The 17,513-nt window shown below is 37.6% G+C and overlaps 1 protein-coding gene across 1 annotated transcript; it reads left to right on the top strand.

Annotated features, from left to right (window-relative positions):
* The first annotated feature begins 7,422 nt into the window (after positions 1-7,422).
* LOC113922067 (prefoldin subunit 4-like) lies at positions 7,423-7,993 on the top strand. The gene has a single exon (XM_035729069.1). It carries the CDS (start codon positions 7,423-7,425, stop codon positions 7,825-7,827), a length of 405 nt encoding a protein of 134 aa, XP_035584962.1. The 3' UTR covers positions 7,828-7,993.
* The last annotated feature ends 9,520 nt before the right edge of the window (positions 7,994-17,513 follow it).

Genomic DNA, 17,513 nt, shown 5'->3' with positions numbered 1-17,513 from the left:
GTTAAAGATGTATATAGTTTTCAAACAAGCATTTCCACTTTTAGGTATATAACCTAAGGATAACCTGGTGTGTGCTCAAGAAAACATGCTTAAGAATGTCATTGCAACATGCAACATGTATGTGGGGAGTGAGAAGGAAGAGGAGACAGAGAGACTGACTAGTATAGTCTTTTTATGTAGAGACTAAGTATAAATAAGTAGAGTTAAGCAACTGCCTTTGGCTTAGGTCACGATCCCAGGGTCCTGGGGTCGAGCTCTGCATCAAGCTCCCTGATCAGTGGGGAGCCTACTTCTCCCTCTCCCACTGCCATTCCCCCCTGCTTGTGTGTGCTCTCTCTCTCTCTGACAAATAAATGAAATCTTTAAAAAAACAAAATAAGTAGAAATAATTTAATTTCATTATCAGGAGAACGAACACATCTATTGTGGCATATCTATAAAATAAAATACAATATAATTGAAAATAAATTAACTAGACTTAAATATATCAATAAACATAATCTCCCGAACAATGCTGAGTGGAAAAGGGAGCTGTGAAAGGACGCATATGTTGTGATACAACTTATATGAGGCTATTGATTATAGATCCACACAGATGTAATAAAAGCATTTAAAAGTATGAGAATGAAAAAAAAAGTACACGAGGATGACAAATACCAATGTAAGCTAATGGTTACAACCTTCCAAAGCAGGAGGGAAGGGATTGAGGAAGAAGGCATAGTGTCTCCCATTTATTTGTAATGTTTTGTTTTCTAAGCTGAGTAGTGAGTTTGTGAGAATTCATTATATTTTCCTTATACTTCCGTGTGACTGAACTATCTCATAATAATAAAAAAAATTAAGAAAGGGGTAGCTTCAGGCAATCATTAGGGAGGTAATAGATACAGGAAGAAGAGGAAAGGAATGATCCAACTATCTAACTTCCAGGTCATCTTCTCAAGTTAGAAGAAATCAGGGGATTAGTGAAGAGGTGAACTCAAGGAAAACAAATCTCTCTCTTTTCCTGTTTGAGTGCCACAGACTCCTGTTTCTGCTTGTCCTGAAACACTCAGTAAAGTGGCAATCATTGCAATAGCTAACACCATTTAAGAAGTTCCTAATATACTGTGTTCCTCAAGGCAGTATCTAATAGTGAACAAATTGGTTGCTATATATGATATTTACTCTACCTTCTTGCGGATGGAGGTTGTTTGTAAATGTGTAGGATTGTTGTTTGCTTATCATTACCGAGAGGGGAATACTGTCTTTTAGTGTGTAGGGACCAAAGAAGCTTAATGTAGTACAGTTCAGAAATGCACAAAATGCTGGAGATTTCCTCTGCTGGTGGTGGGGTGGAGTAAGATACTGGTAGAGCTATCCTTCAATAATACAAGAAAACTGTGTGTGTGTTTGTGTGTTTGTGAATCATAATAAATTTATCACCTTAGAACTTTACTATCAGAATAACAGGTACATACAGGAATAAAGAAAAAAATCCTTCCTAAACTCAAGGAAATGATTACATTCCCTTTTGCACTAGAGATGTGCATTACTAAATTTTATAGACTGGTTTCATGTCATTTGTTCACCCTGACTTCTTTTTCTAACCCTGTAAGCTTATAGTTTCCAGAGAGCTAGTTTTCACTCTTTCTTATTCAAAAGAAAAGATAAAAACAATCAAGAAGGAATATCCAAATAAACCACAGATTTATTGAAAGCGTGCCGAACTGATTTTAAGTTTGTTAACCCCCCAGTGACCCCTTACATTTGCTGCCCCTCTCACTTTTTATATAACAAATGATCTTGTGATATTAACATTTAGACCAAGTGTTTAAAGACCATTCTTTGAAAGAAGCAAGAGATGTTTGATTTGGAAAGTTGATTTCCTAAGTGTTGCCTGGAAGTGATCTGTATGGTCGAAAGTCTATTATTGACGCTATTAAATCTGCAGATGGAGCAATTTACATTCACTGTGGCTGCTACCACAGTGGCTGATTCTTAAATTATTTATGCAAAGAAGTGGACTGTTCTGTTCTTTATCTGAAATTATGCCAATTGCATGCCTAACAAGGCTAAACTTTTCACGGAAAATTTGGCGTCTTTTTCAAGCTCGTATTTTTTATCTTGTCACTAACTGTTCACAATGAGGAAGATGAATCATAATCACATAGTACAATGCTTTGCCAGACTCTTGAGAGAGTAATAACTAGAAGCTGTGATAACAGATTCCATAAGTAAAACCTAACAGGTTTATACTTTAGTCGGTAGGCTATTAAAGCTTCTTGAAGTTATAGTGCTGAATAAATAAGTTTGGGGCATTATTATTTTTGTTCAGCAGAATATATTCTCAGTCAAAAATTTGGAGGTTTAAGACTGTCATCCAAAATCTGTTTGCTATAAAACTAATGAACTTCACGTGCCAAAGAAAACTCAGACATATCAGAGTTGAGATTTGGTTTACTAAGGGAATGGAAAGGAATATAGTCGAATTCATTTATGAGAAACATCAAATTTTAAAAAATCAGAGTTATTTTGGACATTCGTCACTGTGCCCAAAGCAAACCAACACACGGAACATTCATGTTTGCGAGGTATTGTGTTCATTGTTTTTTACATAAATTGTCGCACTTATCATTAGGAACTCTCTGTGTAGGAGGCATGATTGTCCAGACTCAGACTTTTGAAATGGCTCAGTCATAGCTAATAATTGAATGATCACAGAACAGAACTGGATCTCTAAGTTTTATTTTGGTACAATGGGCTTCCAGCACACAGCTTGAGAATTGTTCATTTCTGAGGTTTTCGGAAAGGAAGTTTGATATCCTCTTTTGCATTTCTTCTTATTAACAAGATATTAATTAGAACAGGTTTTTTTCTTTGCTTACTCAAACTGGAAGTGTGGCTAGCTCTTTGCTATAAACTGTACGATCTTTCAACAAGATAACTCTGTCTAAGTTCACATCAGGAACCAAAATTCTCTGGAGAGAAAATAAATCAGAATTATGGGTATGACTGAGGAGGACTATCTTCATTTGTTTTTTTCTTTTGTTCTCTTCCTATGCCAGTACCAACCTATTTTATACGAAGTGTTATACTCTAAAGCTACTTACTTTCAGCCTTCCCTCTATTTTCATTTTTATTCCCCCTGAATATCCTGGCCATTTTTTGTCCAATTTATTCTCCTATGTTAAACTGAGTATTTTTCTGGGACTAAAAACAAGCAAGCAAACAAATATACCACAGGTTTGATATTCTGTAACAAAAGGAAAAAGATGTGCCTGGTTGAAATGAGAAAACACATTTAGAATTTTGGGGCAGTTTGGAATCTTGTCCACAAAATGTAGGCATAGCACATGAGTGTCACATGAGTTCATATTTTTCTCCCATCCAAGTACTAACCAGGACCGACCCTGCTTAGCTTCCAAGATCAGACAAGATCGGGCGCGTTCAGGATGGTATGGCCGTAGACGAGTTCATATTTTTCTTATAGAAAGCCTTTTGATTTGTAACGATCAACTTCATAGAAGGTACAGCATATTTTGGCCAGGGGAAAACTTATGTTTACATATCGAAAACTCAGCACAACATTGTAATACAACAAGGTATGGGCATTACGTAGGATGTGCCTGTATATCAACTTTTCTTCTCTTAGGGATTCCCCTCTGTGAGTCCCCATCCTGTGGGAGGATACCCAGCCCTACTGAACATGGAAGTGGTCACATGACTTTCTCCAGCCAAAGAAATATGGGTGGAAATGACCTGCGTACCTTCCAGGCAGAAGCTTTAAGGGCCTATGTGTGGTTTTCTGTATTGTTGTTTTTTTCTCTCTGCCAAAGATCATCAATATGCCAGACAGAAAACTGTATCCTAGAAAAAGACAACATGGAGCTGAGCCTTTCACAGTCCTTGGCAAATATAAAGTTTGAGTGAAAATTAACCATTGTTGTCATAACTCACAGAGATTTTGGGTCACTTGTTACCTAACTTATTCTAGCTGATTCTAATAGTTATAATGTTTGGATGTTACTGTTTTGCATTAAAATTACTTTTCATGTCATTGTTGAGACTATTTTCGAGATAATTCTAGCTTAGGTGACCCAGTTTCTGAGTGTATTTGAGTTTTTGCTCAGACCATTAAACAGGTTTTAAACCCACAACCAATATTGTCAAGATGATGAAATCTTCTGAAGGGACATGTTTATATTATTTCTCATTTCTAGTGTCTTATACTCTTACTTTGACAAAGAAACTTCAGATTGATCTACTTCATTTCCACATTTGTTTCTGGTATGAGATGAAATTCATTGTTGATAAAGTTTTCTATAAGTGCAGAGGGGAAAGGAAAGATGGTGGAGGAGTAGGGGACCCTATTTCAACTGGTCCCCAGAATTGAGCTGGATATCTACCAGACCACTCTGAGCACCCACAAAACCAGCCTGAGATGTAAGAAGATCTGGATCTCTACAAACAGAATATCGCAGGTGGTTGGTTTCGAGGTACGAAGCGGGGAGCCGTGATTCCACGGGCGGATATCGGAGGCTAAACAGAAGCGGGAAGGTGCCTGGCCGTGGGGATCCTACACCACCCTGTGCGACACCCCCCACCCCCGCTGGGGACGGGGCACAGACTCACAGACTGGTAGCAGCCGGGGAAAGGACTTTAGGGCAGACCCCCGGGGTGGAAACCCGGAGTGGCGGGGTCGCGCGTGCGATCTGGGGGCGGTTGGCGGTTTTAGAAGCACAAAAGGCAGAGATATGCCCTGACCTGGAGGCAGGACTGGGGGCGCTGTGGAGGGCCACACAACCCAGGCCACTGCAGTTTATAGCAGCACGGACAGAAACAGAAATGGTGTGGCCAGGAGAGCTCACCGAAGAACAGACGGCAATCTCTCTGCTCTGAGGCAGAGGGTTGGAAACGGTCTCTTCTGCTCTGACTTGTGGAAGAGATGCAGAAAGCCGCCAGAGAACAAAAGCCCCCAAAACTGATTCCTGCTGAGCCCATCCCCCATCACAGGGGGGCAAGGCAACTCTGCCCAAACAGGGTTGCCCGAGTAACAGCATGGCAAGCCCCTCCCCCAGAAGACAGGCTGGGAAAACAAGAGGCCAGCAACCCTAAGGTCCCTAGAAAACAGGTGCATCTTGCTTGGGTTCTATAGAGTCCAATAATTTGGACTCTATACATTCCCTCAACCACCCATCAACAGAATGACTAGGAGGAGCCCCCAAAATAGAAAAGACTCAGAGATTATGACTTATGCTGCAGATTTACAAATGGATGCAGATATAACCAAGATGTCAGAGATGGAATTCAGGCTAGCAATTGTGAAGACAATGGCTAGAATGGAGAAATCAATTAATGACAACATAGAGTCTCTAAGGGCAGAAATGAAAGCTGGATTGGCAGAATTTAAAAATGCTATCAATGAGATCCAATCCAATCTAGATAATCTAACAGTTAGGGTAACTGAGGCAGAAGAACGAATAAGCGACCTGGAAGACAATATAACAGATAGAAAGGGAAAAGAGGAGGCAGGGAAAAACAACTCAGAATCCATGAAAATAGAATCAGAGAAATAAGTGACACCATGAAGCGTTCCAATGTCAGAATAATTGGAATCCCGGAGGGAGTGGAGAGAGAGAGAGAGAGAGAGAGGACTAGAAGATGTATTTGAGCAAATCGTAGCTGAGAACTTCCCTAATCTGGGGAATGAAACAAACATTCATGTCCTAGAGGCAGAGAGGGCCCCTCCCAAGATCAAGGAAAACAGGCCAACACCCCGGCATGTTATAGTAAAACTTGCAAATCTTAGAACCAAGGAAACCATCTTAAGGGCAGTTAGGGGGAAGAGATTCCTTACATACAGAGGGAGGAACATCGGAATAACGTCAGACCTTTCCACAGAGACCTGGCAAGCCAGAAAGGCCTGGCAAGACATATTCAGGGTACTAAATGAGAAGAACATGCAGCCAAGAAAACTTTATCCGGCAAGGCTGTCATTTAGAATGGATGGAGAGATGCAGAGCTTCCAAGACCGGCAGAAACTGAAAGAATATGTGACCACTAAGCCGGCCCTGCAAGAAATATTAAGGGGGGTTCTATAAAAGGAGAAAGACCCCAAGAGTGATATACAACAGAAATTTACAGGGACAATCTATAAAAACAACGTCTTCACAGGCAACATGATGACAATTAATTCATATCTTTCAATAATCACTCTCAACGTGAATGACCTAAATGCTCCCATAAAACGGCACAGGGTTGCAGATTGGATAAAAAGGCAAGACCCATCCATATGCTGCCTACAAGAGACTCATTTTGAACCTAAAGATACATCCAGACTGAAAGTAAAGGGATGGAGATCCATCTTTCATGCCAGCGGACCTCAAAAGAAAGCTGGGTTAGCAATTCTTATATCAGACAAATTAGATCTTAAACTAAAGTCTGTAATTAGAGACACAGAAGGACACTATATCATTCTTAAAGGGTCTATCCAACAAGAAGATCTAACAATTGTAAATATCTATGCCCCCAACATGGGAGCAGCCATCTACATAAGCCAACTGTTAACCAAAATAAAGAGTCATATTGATAACAATACGTTAATTGTAGGAGACCTCAATACTCCACTCTGAGCAATGGACAGATCATCTAAGCAGAAAATCAACAAGGAAACAAGAGCTTTGAATGATACACTGGACCAGATGGACCTCATAGATATTTACAGAACATTCCACCCTAAAACAACAGAATACTCATTCTTCTCGAGCGCACATGGAACTTTCTCCAGAATAGACCACATATTGGGTCACAAATCAAGTCTTAACCAATACCAAACGATTGAGATTATTCCCTGCATATTCTCAGACCACAATGCTTTAAAACTGGAACTCAATCACAAGAAAAAATTTGGCAGAAATTTAAACACTTGGAAGCTAAAGACCACTCTGCTCAAGAATGTTTGGGTCAACCAGGAAATCAAAGAAGAACTTAAACAATTCATGGAAACCAATGAGAATGAAAACACATCGGTCCAAAACCTATGGGATACTGCAAAGGCGGTCCTAAGGGGGAAATACATAGCCATTGAAGCCTCACTCAAAAAAATAGAAAAATCCCGAATTCACCAACTAACTCTACACCTTAAAGAACTAGAGAAAAAGCAACAAATGAAGCCTAAGCCACGCATTAAAAGAGAAATAATTAAAATTACAGCAGAAATCAATGAATTATAAACCAGAAACACAGTAGATCAGATCAATGAAACAAGAAGTTGGTTCTTTGAAAGAATTAATAAGATCGATAAACCACTGGCCAGACTTATCCTGAAGAAAAGAGAAAGGACCCAAATTAATAAAATTATGAATGAAAGGGGAGAGATCACGACTAACACCAAGGAAATAGAAACAATTATTAGAAATTATTATCAACAGCAGCAGTCCCAAGATGGCGGCCACCATGAAGAAGGCGGCTGCAGAAGATGTCAACGTAACTTTTGAAGATCAACAAAAGATAAACAAATTTGCATGGAATACAAGTAGAATCACAGAGCTGAAGGAGGAAATAGAAGTAAAAAAGAAACAACTCCAGAATTTAGGAGATGCTTGTGAGGACATCATGCTTGCAGATGATGATTGCTTAATGATACCTTATCAAATTGGTGATGTTTTCGTTAGCCATTCTCAAGAAGAAACACAGGAAATGTTAGAAGAAGCAAAGAAAAATTTGCAAGAAGAAATCGATGCTTTAGAAGCCAGAATGGAATCAATTCAGCAAGTGTTAGCGGATCTGAAAGTTCAGTTATATGCAAAATTCGGGAGCAACATAAACCTCGAAGCTGATGACAGTTAAACATTTTATAATACTTTTTTAAAATTTGTTTAATAAACTTGAATATTGTTTAAAATGATAATTTCCCTTCTTCAAATGATATGGAAAGCAAAAGTTTCTTTTTTTAAAATTTTCATTTATTTAATGAAACTTGCCTATTTTCACATGTCTTGCTTATTTATTTTATATTTTTTAAAAGAAGACAGTATTCATCTATGTATTTTGCATAACAATTCCATCAAGTGTAGGGGCTTTATGTCATGTTATTAAAATCGGTTAAGCAACCAAAAAAAAAGAAGAAATTATAATCAACAACTATATGCCAATAAACTGAGCAATCTGGATGAAATGGAGGACTTCCTGGAAACCTATAAGCTGCCAAGACTGAAACAGGAAGAAACTGACAACTTGAATAGGCCAATAACCAGTAACGAGATTGAAGCAGTGATCAAAAACCTCCCAAAAAACAAGAGTCCAGAGCCTGATGAATTCCCTGGGCAATTCTACCAAACATTCAAAGAAGGAATAATACCTATTCTACTGAAGCTGTTTCAAAAAATAGAAACAGAAGGAAAACTTCCAAACTCATTTTAGGAGGCCAGCATTACTTTAATCCCCAAATCAGGCAAAGATCCCATCATAAAGGAGAATTTCAGACCGATATCCCTGATGAATATGGATTCCAAAATCCTCAACAAAATCCTAGCTAATAGGATCCAAAAATACATTAAAAGGATCATCCACCACGCCCAAGTGGGATTTTTCCCCAGGATGCAAGGGTGGTTCAACATTCTCAAATCATTCAATGTGATAGAACACATTACAAGAGGAGGGAGAAGAACCACATGGTCCTCTCAATTGATGCAGAAAAAGGCATTTGACAAAATACAACATCCTTTCCTGATTAAAACTCTTAAGAGTTTAGGGATAGAGGGAACATTCCTCAAGTTCATAAAATCCATCTATGAAAAACCCACAGCGAATATCATCTTCAGTGGGGGAAAAGCTGAGAGCCTTTCCCTTGAGGTCAGGAACACGTCAAGGATGCCCACTCTCACCACTATTGTTCAACATAGTACTAGAATCTTAGCAACAGCAATCAGACAACAAAAGAAATAAAAGCTATTTGAATTGGCAAAGAAGAAGTCAAACTCTCTCTTTTTGCAGACGACATGATACTTTATGTGGAAAACCCAAAAGACTCCACCCCCAAATTCCTAGAACCCATACAGCAATTCAGTAATGTGGCAGGATACAAAATCAATACACAGAAATCAGTTGCTTTCTTATACACTAACAATGCAACTGTAGAAAGAGAAATTAGAGAAACGATTCCATTTACAATAGCACCAAAAACCATAAGATACCTTGGAATAAACCTAACCAAAGAGGTAAAGGATCTATACTCTAGGAACTACAAAATACTCATGAAAGAAATTGAAGAAGACATAAAAAGATGGAAAAATATTCCATGCTCATGGATCAGAAGAATAAACATTGTTAAAATGTCTATGCTACCCAGAGCAATCTATACCTTCAATGCCATCCCGATCAAAATTCCAATGACATTTTTCAAAGTGCTGGAACAAACAATCCTAAAATTTGTATGGAATCAGAAAAGACCCCGAATCGCCAAGGAAATGTTGAAAAAGAAAAACAAAGCTGGGGGCATCACGTTGCCCGATTTCAAGCTATATTACAAAGCAGTGATTACCAAGACAGCATGGTACTGGCACAAAAACAGACATATAAACCAATGGAACAGAATAGAGAATGCAGATATGGACCCTCAACTCTATGGTCAAATAATCTTTGACAAGCAGGAAAAAACATGCAATGGAAAAAAGACAGTCTCTTCAATAAATGATGCTGGGAAAATTGGAAAGCCACATGCAGAAGAATGAAACTTGACCATTCTCTAACACCATTCACAAAGATAAACTCAAAGTGGATGAAAGACCTCAATGTGAGACAGGAATCCATCAAAATCCTAGAGGAGAACATAAGCAGTAACCTCTTTGACATCGCCCACAGCAACTTCTTTCAAAACACGTCTCCAAAAGCTAGTGAAACAAAAGCAAAATTGAACTTTTGGGACTTCATCAAGATAAAAAGCTTCTGCACAGCAAAGGAAACAGTCAACAAAACAAAGAGGCAACCCACAGAATGGGAGAAGGTATTTGCAAATGACACTACAGATAAAGGGCTGGTATCCAAGATCTATAAAGAACTTCTCAAACTCAACACCCACAAAAACAAGTAAGTCAAAAAGTGGGCAGAAGATATGAAAAGACACTTCTCTGAAGAAGACATACAAATGGCTAACAGACACATGAAAAGATGTTCATCATCATTAGCCATCAGGGAAATTCAGATCAAAACCACATTGAGATACCACCTTACACCAGTTAGAATGGCAAAAATGGACAGGGAAAGAAACAACAAATGTTGGAGAGGCTGTGGAGAAGGGGGAACCCTCTTACACTGTTGGTGGGAATGCAAGTTGGTACAGCCACTTTGGAAAACAGTGTGGAGGTGCCTCAAAAAGTTGAAAATAGAGCTACCCTATGACCCAGCAATTGCACTCCTGGGTATTTACCCCAAAGACACAGATGTAGTGAAAAGAAGGGCCATATGCACCCCAATGTTCATAGCAGCAATGTCCACAATAGCCAAACTGTGGAAAGAGCCGAGAGGCCCTTCAACACATGAATGGATAAAGAAGATGTGGTCCATATATACAATGGAATATTACTCAGCCATCAGCAAGGATGAATACCCAACTTTTACATCAACATGGATGGGACTGGAGGAGATCATGCTAAGTGAAATAAGTCAAGCAGAGAAAGTCAATTATCATATGGTTTCACTTATTTGTGGAACCTAAGGAATAGCATGGAGGACATGAGGAGAAGGAAGGGAAAAATGAGGGGTGGGGGAATCGGAGGGGGAGACGAACCATGAGAGACTATGGACTCTGAGAAACAAACCGGGTTTTAGAGGGGAGGGAGGAGGGGCGATGGGTTAGCCCAGTGGTGGGTATTAAGGAGGGCACGTACTGCATGGAGCACTGGGTGTTATACGAAAAGAATGGATCGTGGATCACCACATCAAAAACTAATGATGTATTGTATGGTGACTAACATAACATAAATAAAAGAAAAAAAAGAATATAAGTGCATTTACACATCTTGGTTTATTCACTATATCAATAACAAAACTTGTCTCACTTTATTCCCAGAAGCAAAAATTTTTGGTGAAGAATAAACTAGAACTAGTACATTTATACATGAAATTATATAATTTCTGGGCAATTAATAAATATTTGATCACCAGCTGTCTCCTCATTGTTTACAGGAAACATCATTAACTGTTTGAGTGTATAAAATTTCATTGCTATTAACTTTCGAGTGGCAACCAAGAGTTCCCATATGGGAAAGGTTTTGATAGCAAGTTATTCCCAATTTCGAGTGTCTGCCCTTATAATTTTGACTTGATTCTCAAAATTGAAACTATCTTATTTTCTCTGACTCCAAAGTTTATTTTAATTGGTAGTTCATATGTACTGCCTTTGATATACCTAAGTGCCTGAAGAATGGTCTACCTTTTCGGGGTGACTAACATGGACATCCCAAGAGAATTTTGTATATGCCAAAGAGATTATATTTCAGACCTCAAAATTCCAATTTGGGTAAAAAAAAATCTGTGTAGGTTTTTCTGCTATGAAGTAAAAGAATAATCAAGATGTTCTCATTTTTTAATGATGTGGATATAGAGATAGATGATAGATAGATATCCATTTCAAATGGATTTATATTGCCTTGTTAAAAATTTTCAGTTAGGACCATCAGTTTAGAACTACTTAGGATATTTGTCTTGATTTATACTCTACGTTAGAGAAGATGGTGATGAAGACTTGTAATTGATAAATGGAGTGGCAGAGACAGACTTTCAATCTGAGGATCATATTTTTTATTAATGACACCCTACTTTTTACTAATGTAGACTCTATATTGTCTCTTCTTATTTTTACATATTAGAGGTAAATAACACTTGCATTCTATAAGCAATTGCTTTTCATTTTGAACAATCATAGAATGTTAGAGCTAGAAGAGTTAGTGTTTATCTGGCCGAATCCCCTCTGTAACTGAGGTACTGAGTGACTTGCCAAGTGTCGCAAGCCCAGTTAGGGGGAGAACTAGGAGGCCTGGCTCTCAGTTCAGTGCTCATTCTCCTCTGTTATTAACCTGTGCCCCGGTACAGGTTGAGAAATTTAAAAATAATTATTGTTTGCATTTGGGTAGGTGCAGGAGGAGTGTTTCTGGAGGAAAGTAGAATATATAGGGAAATAGGAAATTTGTTGTTGCACTTGACTTTTTTTTTTTAATTTTTTTATTGTTATGTTAATCACCATATATTACATCATTAGTTTTTGGTGCAGTGTTCCATGATTCATTGTTTGTTCATAACACCCAGTGCTCCATGCAGAACGTGCCCTCCTCAGTACCCATCACCAGGCTAACCCATCCCCCTACCCCCCTCCCCTCTAGAACCCTCAGTTTGTTTTTCAGAGTCCATCATCTCTCATGGTTCGTCTCCCCCTCTGACATACTCCCCTTTTCTCTCTTAATCTCAGGAAAGAAACTGAGTGTTACTGGAGTGGTTGGGGGTGGGAGGGATGGGGTGGCTGGATGATAGATATTGGGGAGGGTATGTGCTACGGTGAGCGCTGTGAATTGTGCAAGACTGTTGAATCACAGATCTGTACTTCTGAAACAAATAATGCAACATATTTTAAGAAAGAAGAAAAGGGGAGCACTTGACTTTCAATGAGAAAAGCAACTTGGCCGTGGGTTGTAAGAAATCGTATTCTACGTATGCAAATATGACTTGTAAGTGATAGAAGGGACGGGGTCAGGAGGGACAGGGGAGTTTCTTGGCCACAAAACTGCAGTGACTCTTTGAGAGAAAACATAAAGTGGCATGCATAGACCTGTGTCTAGGGCTGCCTATCCGAAAATATTGTGATGTACACAGATTAGAAAGAAGCAATCCGGGCTAGCTGTCAATCTGACCAGAAATAGAAAAAGACTAGAATTTTTTTAAAGTAACTCTAGACCCCAAGGTAAATCATATTTTAAAAATCCAAAATCCAAAATCATAGGAATCCTTGCATTTAGAATGAATCTAGAGATACAGTGAAGTGTTATTTTTTTCGTACCCAAACACTTGACTAAATGGCCCCGTCTAGAGAGTTATAAGTTGGTTTGTTCCCCGACCTTTAACATTGGAATAAAAATATACACTTTATGTACTTTCCAGGGCCCTCGGGAGCTCAGGATGAGCTAATATCTGAGATGGTTAGGAAAAAGGTAAAAATACAGGTAAATTTTAAGTTCCCGTTTTGTAAATAACTGAGTATGGAGTAGTTTATTGCTTCTACAAGAACTCACAGTAGCAAAAAACAGAACAAAACAAGAAACTCGCACTAGCTCTACCAGGAATAGAAAGTGTCACTGGCAGGTTATTTATAGTTATCTCAGGAAAGGACATTTTTGTATACTGCATAGCCCTTGACAAGAAGGCAAAAGTTACCTCTGACAAATGCTATGAGGTTTTTTAATTAATATTTTACATAAATTTATAAATATTGTTAGAAAATATCTCAATATGGTGAGACAAAAACCTAAAGTCCCATTAGTTAAATAGTAAGGAAACATTTCTTATTAATCTGTAGCCTCATTATTACCCCTGCAGACAGAAGAGAAGATGGTCTAAAATAACAATTGGTACCCATTTAAGGGAGGGGGTTTGGGGTCACAATTGTAGCTAGTTTTTATAAATTTATGGTGATTGTATTGCTGTTGGATGTGATCTTCCTGGGCTTAATTGCTGCTTTATTAATTTATCATTAGTTGTTTTTTCTTTGATTATTAATAACCTCACTTACTTGGGAGTGTATTTATAACTCAGTGTCTCTATACCATCTATAATGTTAAATTTGGGAAATATTTGGATAAAATCCTATAAACTTTTATGCTGCTCTTTAGAGATATGTTCGTGAGATAAAAACAATGACAGCAAGCCTCCTGATGATATGAAAAAATGTAAATTCTTTCTGGTTGTTTTGTGGCTATAAAACAATCACTAACACATTATTTTTTCTATTTCTATGAGATACTGATTCATGTTATTAGAAACCTCTACATATTCTAGTCATAGTATTTGAACAAGCATTTAAAAAATTAAAATTGATATCTTGTGTGTAGGACAGTCACAAATATGAGGCATTTTTGACTGTGAAAAAAGTTATTAATGTGATAGTTTTTGTAAAGTAGATGAATATTTAACACAGATGATGGGCATGTTTATTATATTGTATATACCATTGTATTAGGACATTTCGAGTAATTTTTGTAATCAGAGCCACCAACAAAATAGGCATTATGTATATCCTCTCTTTCATCACACATATACACACACATACATATAATATTGTAAGAAAAAAATTCTTTAACTTTTAATCTGTTTGATGCCATTTATTCATCCATCTATTTGTTCACTGATTTATTTACTCATTAAATATATATTGATTAAACATGGATGTTTGCTCTACAATTTCTAAATTTCATTTGTTTTTATTTTTCTGGTTTTGAATTAAAAAAATTAGTTTTTTCTCCATCTATTCACATTTATATCATATCTATTCATGTCTGTATCACTTTCCAAATAGTTTATACATGTGAATTCTAATACATGTGAATTATTATTATGATAACATATTGAATTTTGGTATATTTATTCTTTGCTGGGTCTGGCAAATCAGAGATTTTTATGGGTGGTGGGTTGGGGAAAATCTAACTCAGTAAAAATGAAGAATGTGGATGTTTTACTGGAGAGGATAAAAAAAACCCTCAAGATATATAGTATTCGCCCACTGTGTTATAGGGTGGGTTCCTAATGAAGCCTACTACTGATTAGTCATTTTACAACTTAATCTAGGATTAACATCTCTCATGAAAAATATACATTTTAAAATTACTTGCATATATGTAGTCATCCCCAAAGACAATATATATGTATTTCATTTTCTACTCAACTACTTTTTACAGATTTTGGTTTGAAATTTGATGCTTTGTAATGTCCTAAGAGCTTTTGCTAACAAATCAGTTGGCTGCCAGGGTCATTTACTGTAGTCTATTTACCCCCACTCTTTTTCTGTAGGCCTGTTATATATCACTTATTTTATAATTAATGCTTATTGAATGGATTCTTTCTTTTTTCTTTTTTTTAAAAAAGATTTTATTTATTTATTCATGAGAGACAGAGAGAGAGAGAGAGAGAGGCAGAGGGAGAAGCAGGCTCCCAAGGAGCAGGGAGCCTGATGCAGGACTTGATCCCAGGACCCTGGGATCATGACCTGAGCCGAAGGCAGACGCTTAACCATCTGAGCCACCCAGGCGCCCTGAATGGATTCTTTCCATAGACAGTAATTCCAGACACACTTCTACTCTGAAAATAGAAGGCAGGTTTATTGAGATGACTATGGAAAAACCCATGAAAAATTCAGCTTTTAAGCATTATTGAGGTGTTTCAAATTTTCTAGAAGACAGGGCAAGAAAAGACTGAGAGAATCATGGAATTTAAAAGTTATGATTAATTGAAATTCTAGTAAGAGTCAGCAGGGCTGAGTGTCATTCATCACACTGATTTGATATGAGGGATGTGAGACTTCAAGGTTAGGCAAGGTGAGCTGGGAATTTCATGGGAGGGACGGCTTTTCTTTATTCTCTTCTGAATGGAGATTATCAACCTAATAGTCAAGAAAAGAAAGCAAGTATTTAAAGAGGTTACCCTTTATGATACCAAATCCTGTCTTTGGTTCATCTTCTAAATTCATTCTTATTACTTTATTTAAATGCTTTTGAACTTTTCCTCAAGAAAAACTGGATTAGAAAAAGAAAATTACTTAAATATTCTAAAGTCAGGGTACTTTGATAGAGGTAACATGCAAATATTTTTTAATCATACTGCCATACATTTATCAAGTTGAAAGGAAAATTGATGGGGTTATTAGTATCTTCGTAGGTCAAGGCAGAACACAACTTTCTCTGTGCTTGTATTGGAAGCCCCCAAGAAACAGACATTAAGAATTGTGTCTGGAAATCATATTTGGAAAAATATGGCTTTGCCTGTAGTAAAGAATGTCTGTGATTACTTCATGTGTGAATTTAACCTACCTACAAAGGCAAAGGCATTACTTAAAAAGCCACTGACCTCCCATCTGTGCACCTGACTGTGTAAAATTTAGGGCAAGGAGGGGCGCAGATTATGTGCTTTCTGAAGATAGCTGCCTCTCACAAACAGAAGGGAAAGACAAAGGAGCACATTGGACTCCTTTTTCCAAACTCACCAAGCAGATGAGTGATTTTTCCCCCTTGCAGAAAAGTGAGGAAAGGTAAGGATAAAGGCCATGAATTTTACTCCAGCAAAGTCTTTCCACATGGAAATATGGGGGATGAAGAATATGTGTATGCCTTTAATATTTTAAAGTCTTGGAGATCTGAAATCAATTCAAACTCATTTAGCAATTAAGTAGCATGTTATCTTGTGTTAGGTAATTACAGTCACAAGGAATATTATTAATTTAATTTCTGTCACAAGAGATCTAGAATTAACTTCCTTTGGTTAATATAAAAGGTATAGCAAAGTTTCAAGAAGGTGGAATTTGTGAGATTCCTTTTTGCTTTATTTTCTGGGGGAGAATAAAATAATTGCTTTAATAATTCTTTTTTTTCTTTCCTGCATTTTTTTATTGGGTTATGTTAATCACCATACATTACATCATTAGTTTTTGATGTAGTGTTCCATGATTCATTGTTTGCGTATAACACCCAGTGCTCCATTCAATATGTGCCCTCTTTAATACCCATCACCAGGCTAACCCATCCCCCACCCCCCTCCCCTCTAGAGCCCTCAGTTTGTTTCTCAGAGTCCGTGGTCTCTCGGGGTTCGTCTCCCCCTCCAATTTCCCCCCTTCATTCTTTCCCTCCTGCTATCTTCTTCTTCTTTTTAAACATATAATGTATTCTTTGTTTCAGAGGTACCAGTCTGTGATTCTTAATGTGGAGGGAAAATTTATCAAAAGAAAAAAGTCCAAACATTTCAGATGCTATAATTCCACCCAATACTAATCTCTTTAATTCTTACCCTTAGGCTTTTTTCCCCAAAAATTTGGACTGGTTTTTCAAGTATATATTTGTTATGAGCACATGTATACATGTTCGGTGTATTCCTTGCTTTAAAAAAAAATCATTAGATATCAGAAAAAGTCTCTTGTCTTCAAGGAACTTACATTTTAGTAGGGAGGGCACAAATAAACATAAATGCATGTATCAAGTATGACAATTATGAACAAATTTAAGTCATAACAAGTGTTGTGAGGACCAGAAGATGGCAGTGGGTGCTATTATAGGTAGTTGGACTGACAAGTCCTTCCCAAGGTAGAGCTTTAGAGCAAAGACCTGAACAAAGCCATGTGAATATCTTTGTGGAGGAGCACTCTAACTAAGGAAAGAGGAAGGGCAAAGGCACTGAAATGGTGTCAACTATGCTGGGTGTGCTCAAAAAGCAGCAAAAAGCTCATGTGGTAGACATGGAACAAGAAAAAGGAATAGCAGAAGGTAATTGTATTAGTGGCCAAGGGC

The sequence above is a fragment of the Zalophus californianus genome, chromosome 9 (genome assembly GCF_009762305.2).
Source record: "Zalophus californianus isolate mZalCal1 chromosome 9, mZalCal1.pri.v2, whole genome shotgun sequence".
Taxonomy (NCBI): Eukaryota; Metazoa; Chordata; class Mammalia; order Carnivora; family Otariidae; genus Zalophus; species Zalophus californianus.
Note: the sequence above shows the minus strand (reverse complement) of the source record. Positions and strands in the feature narration are given on the sequence as shown.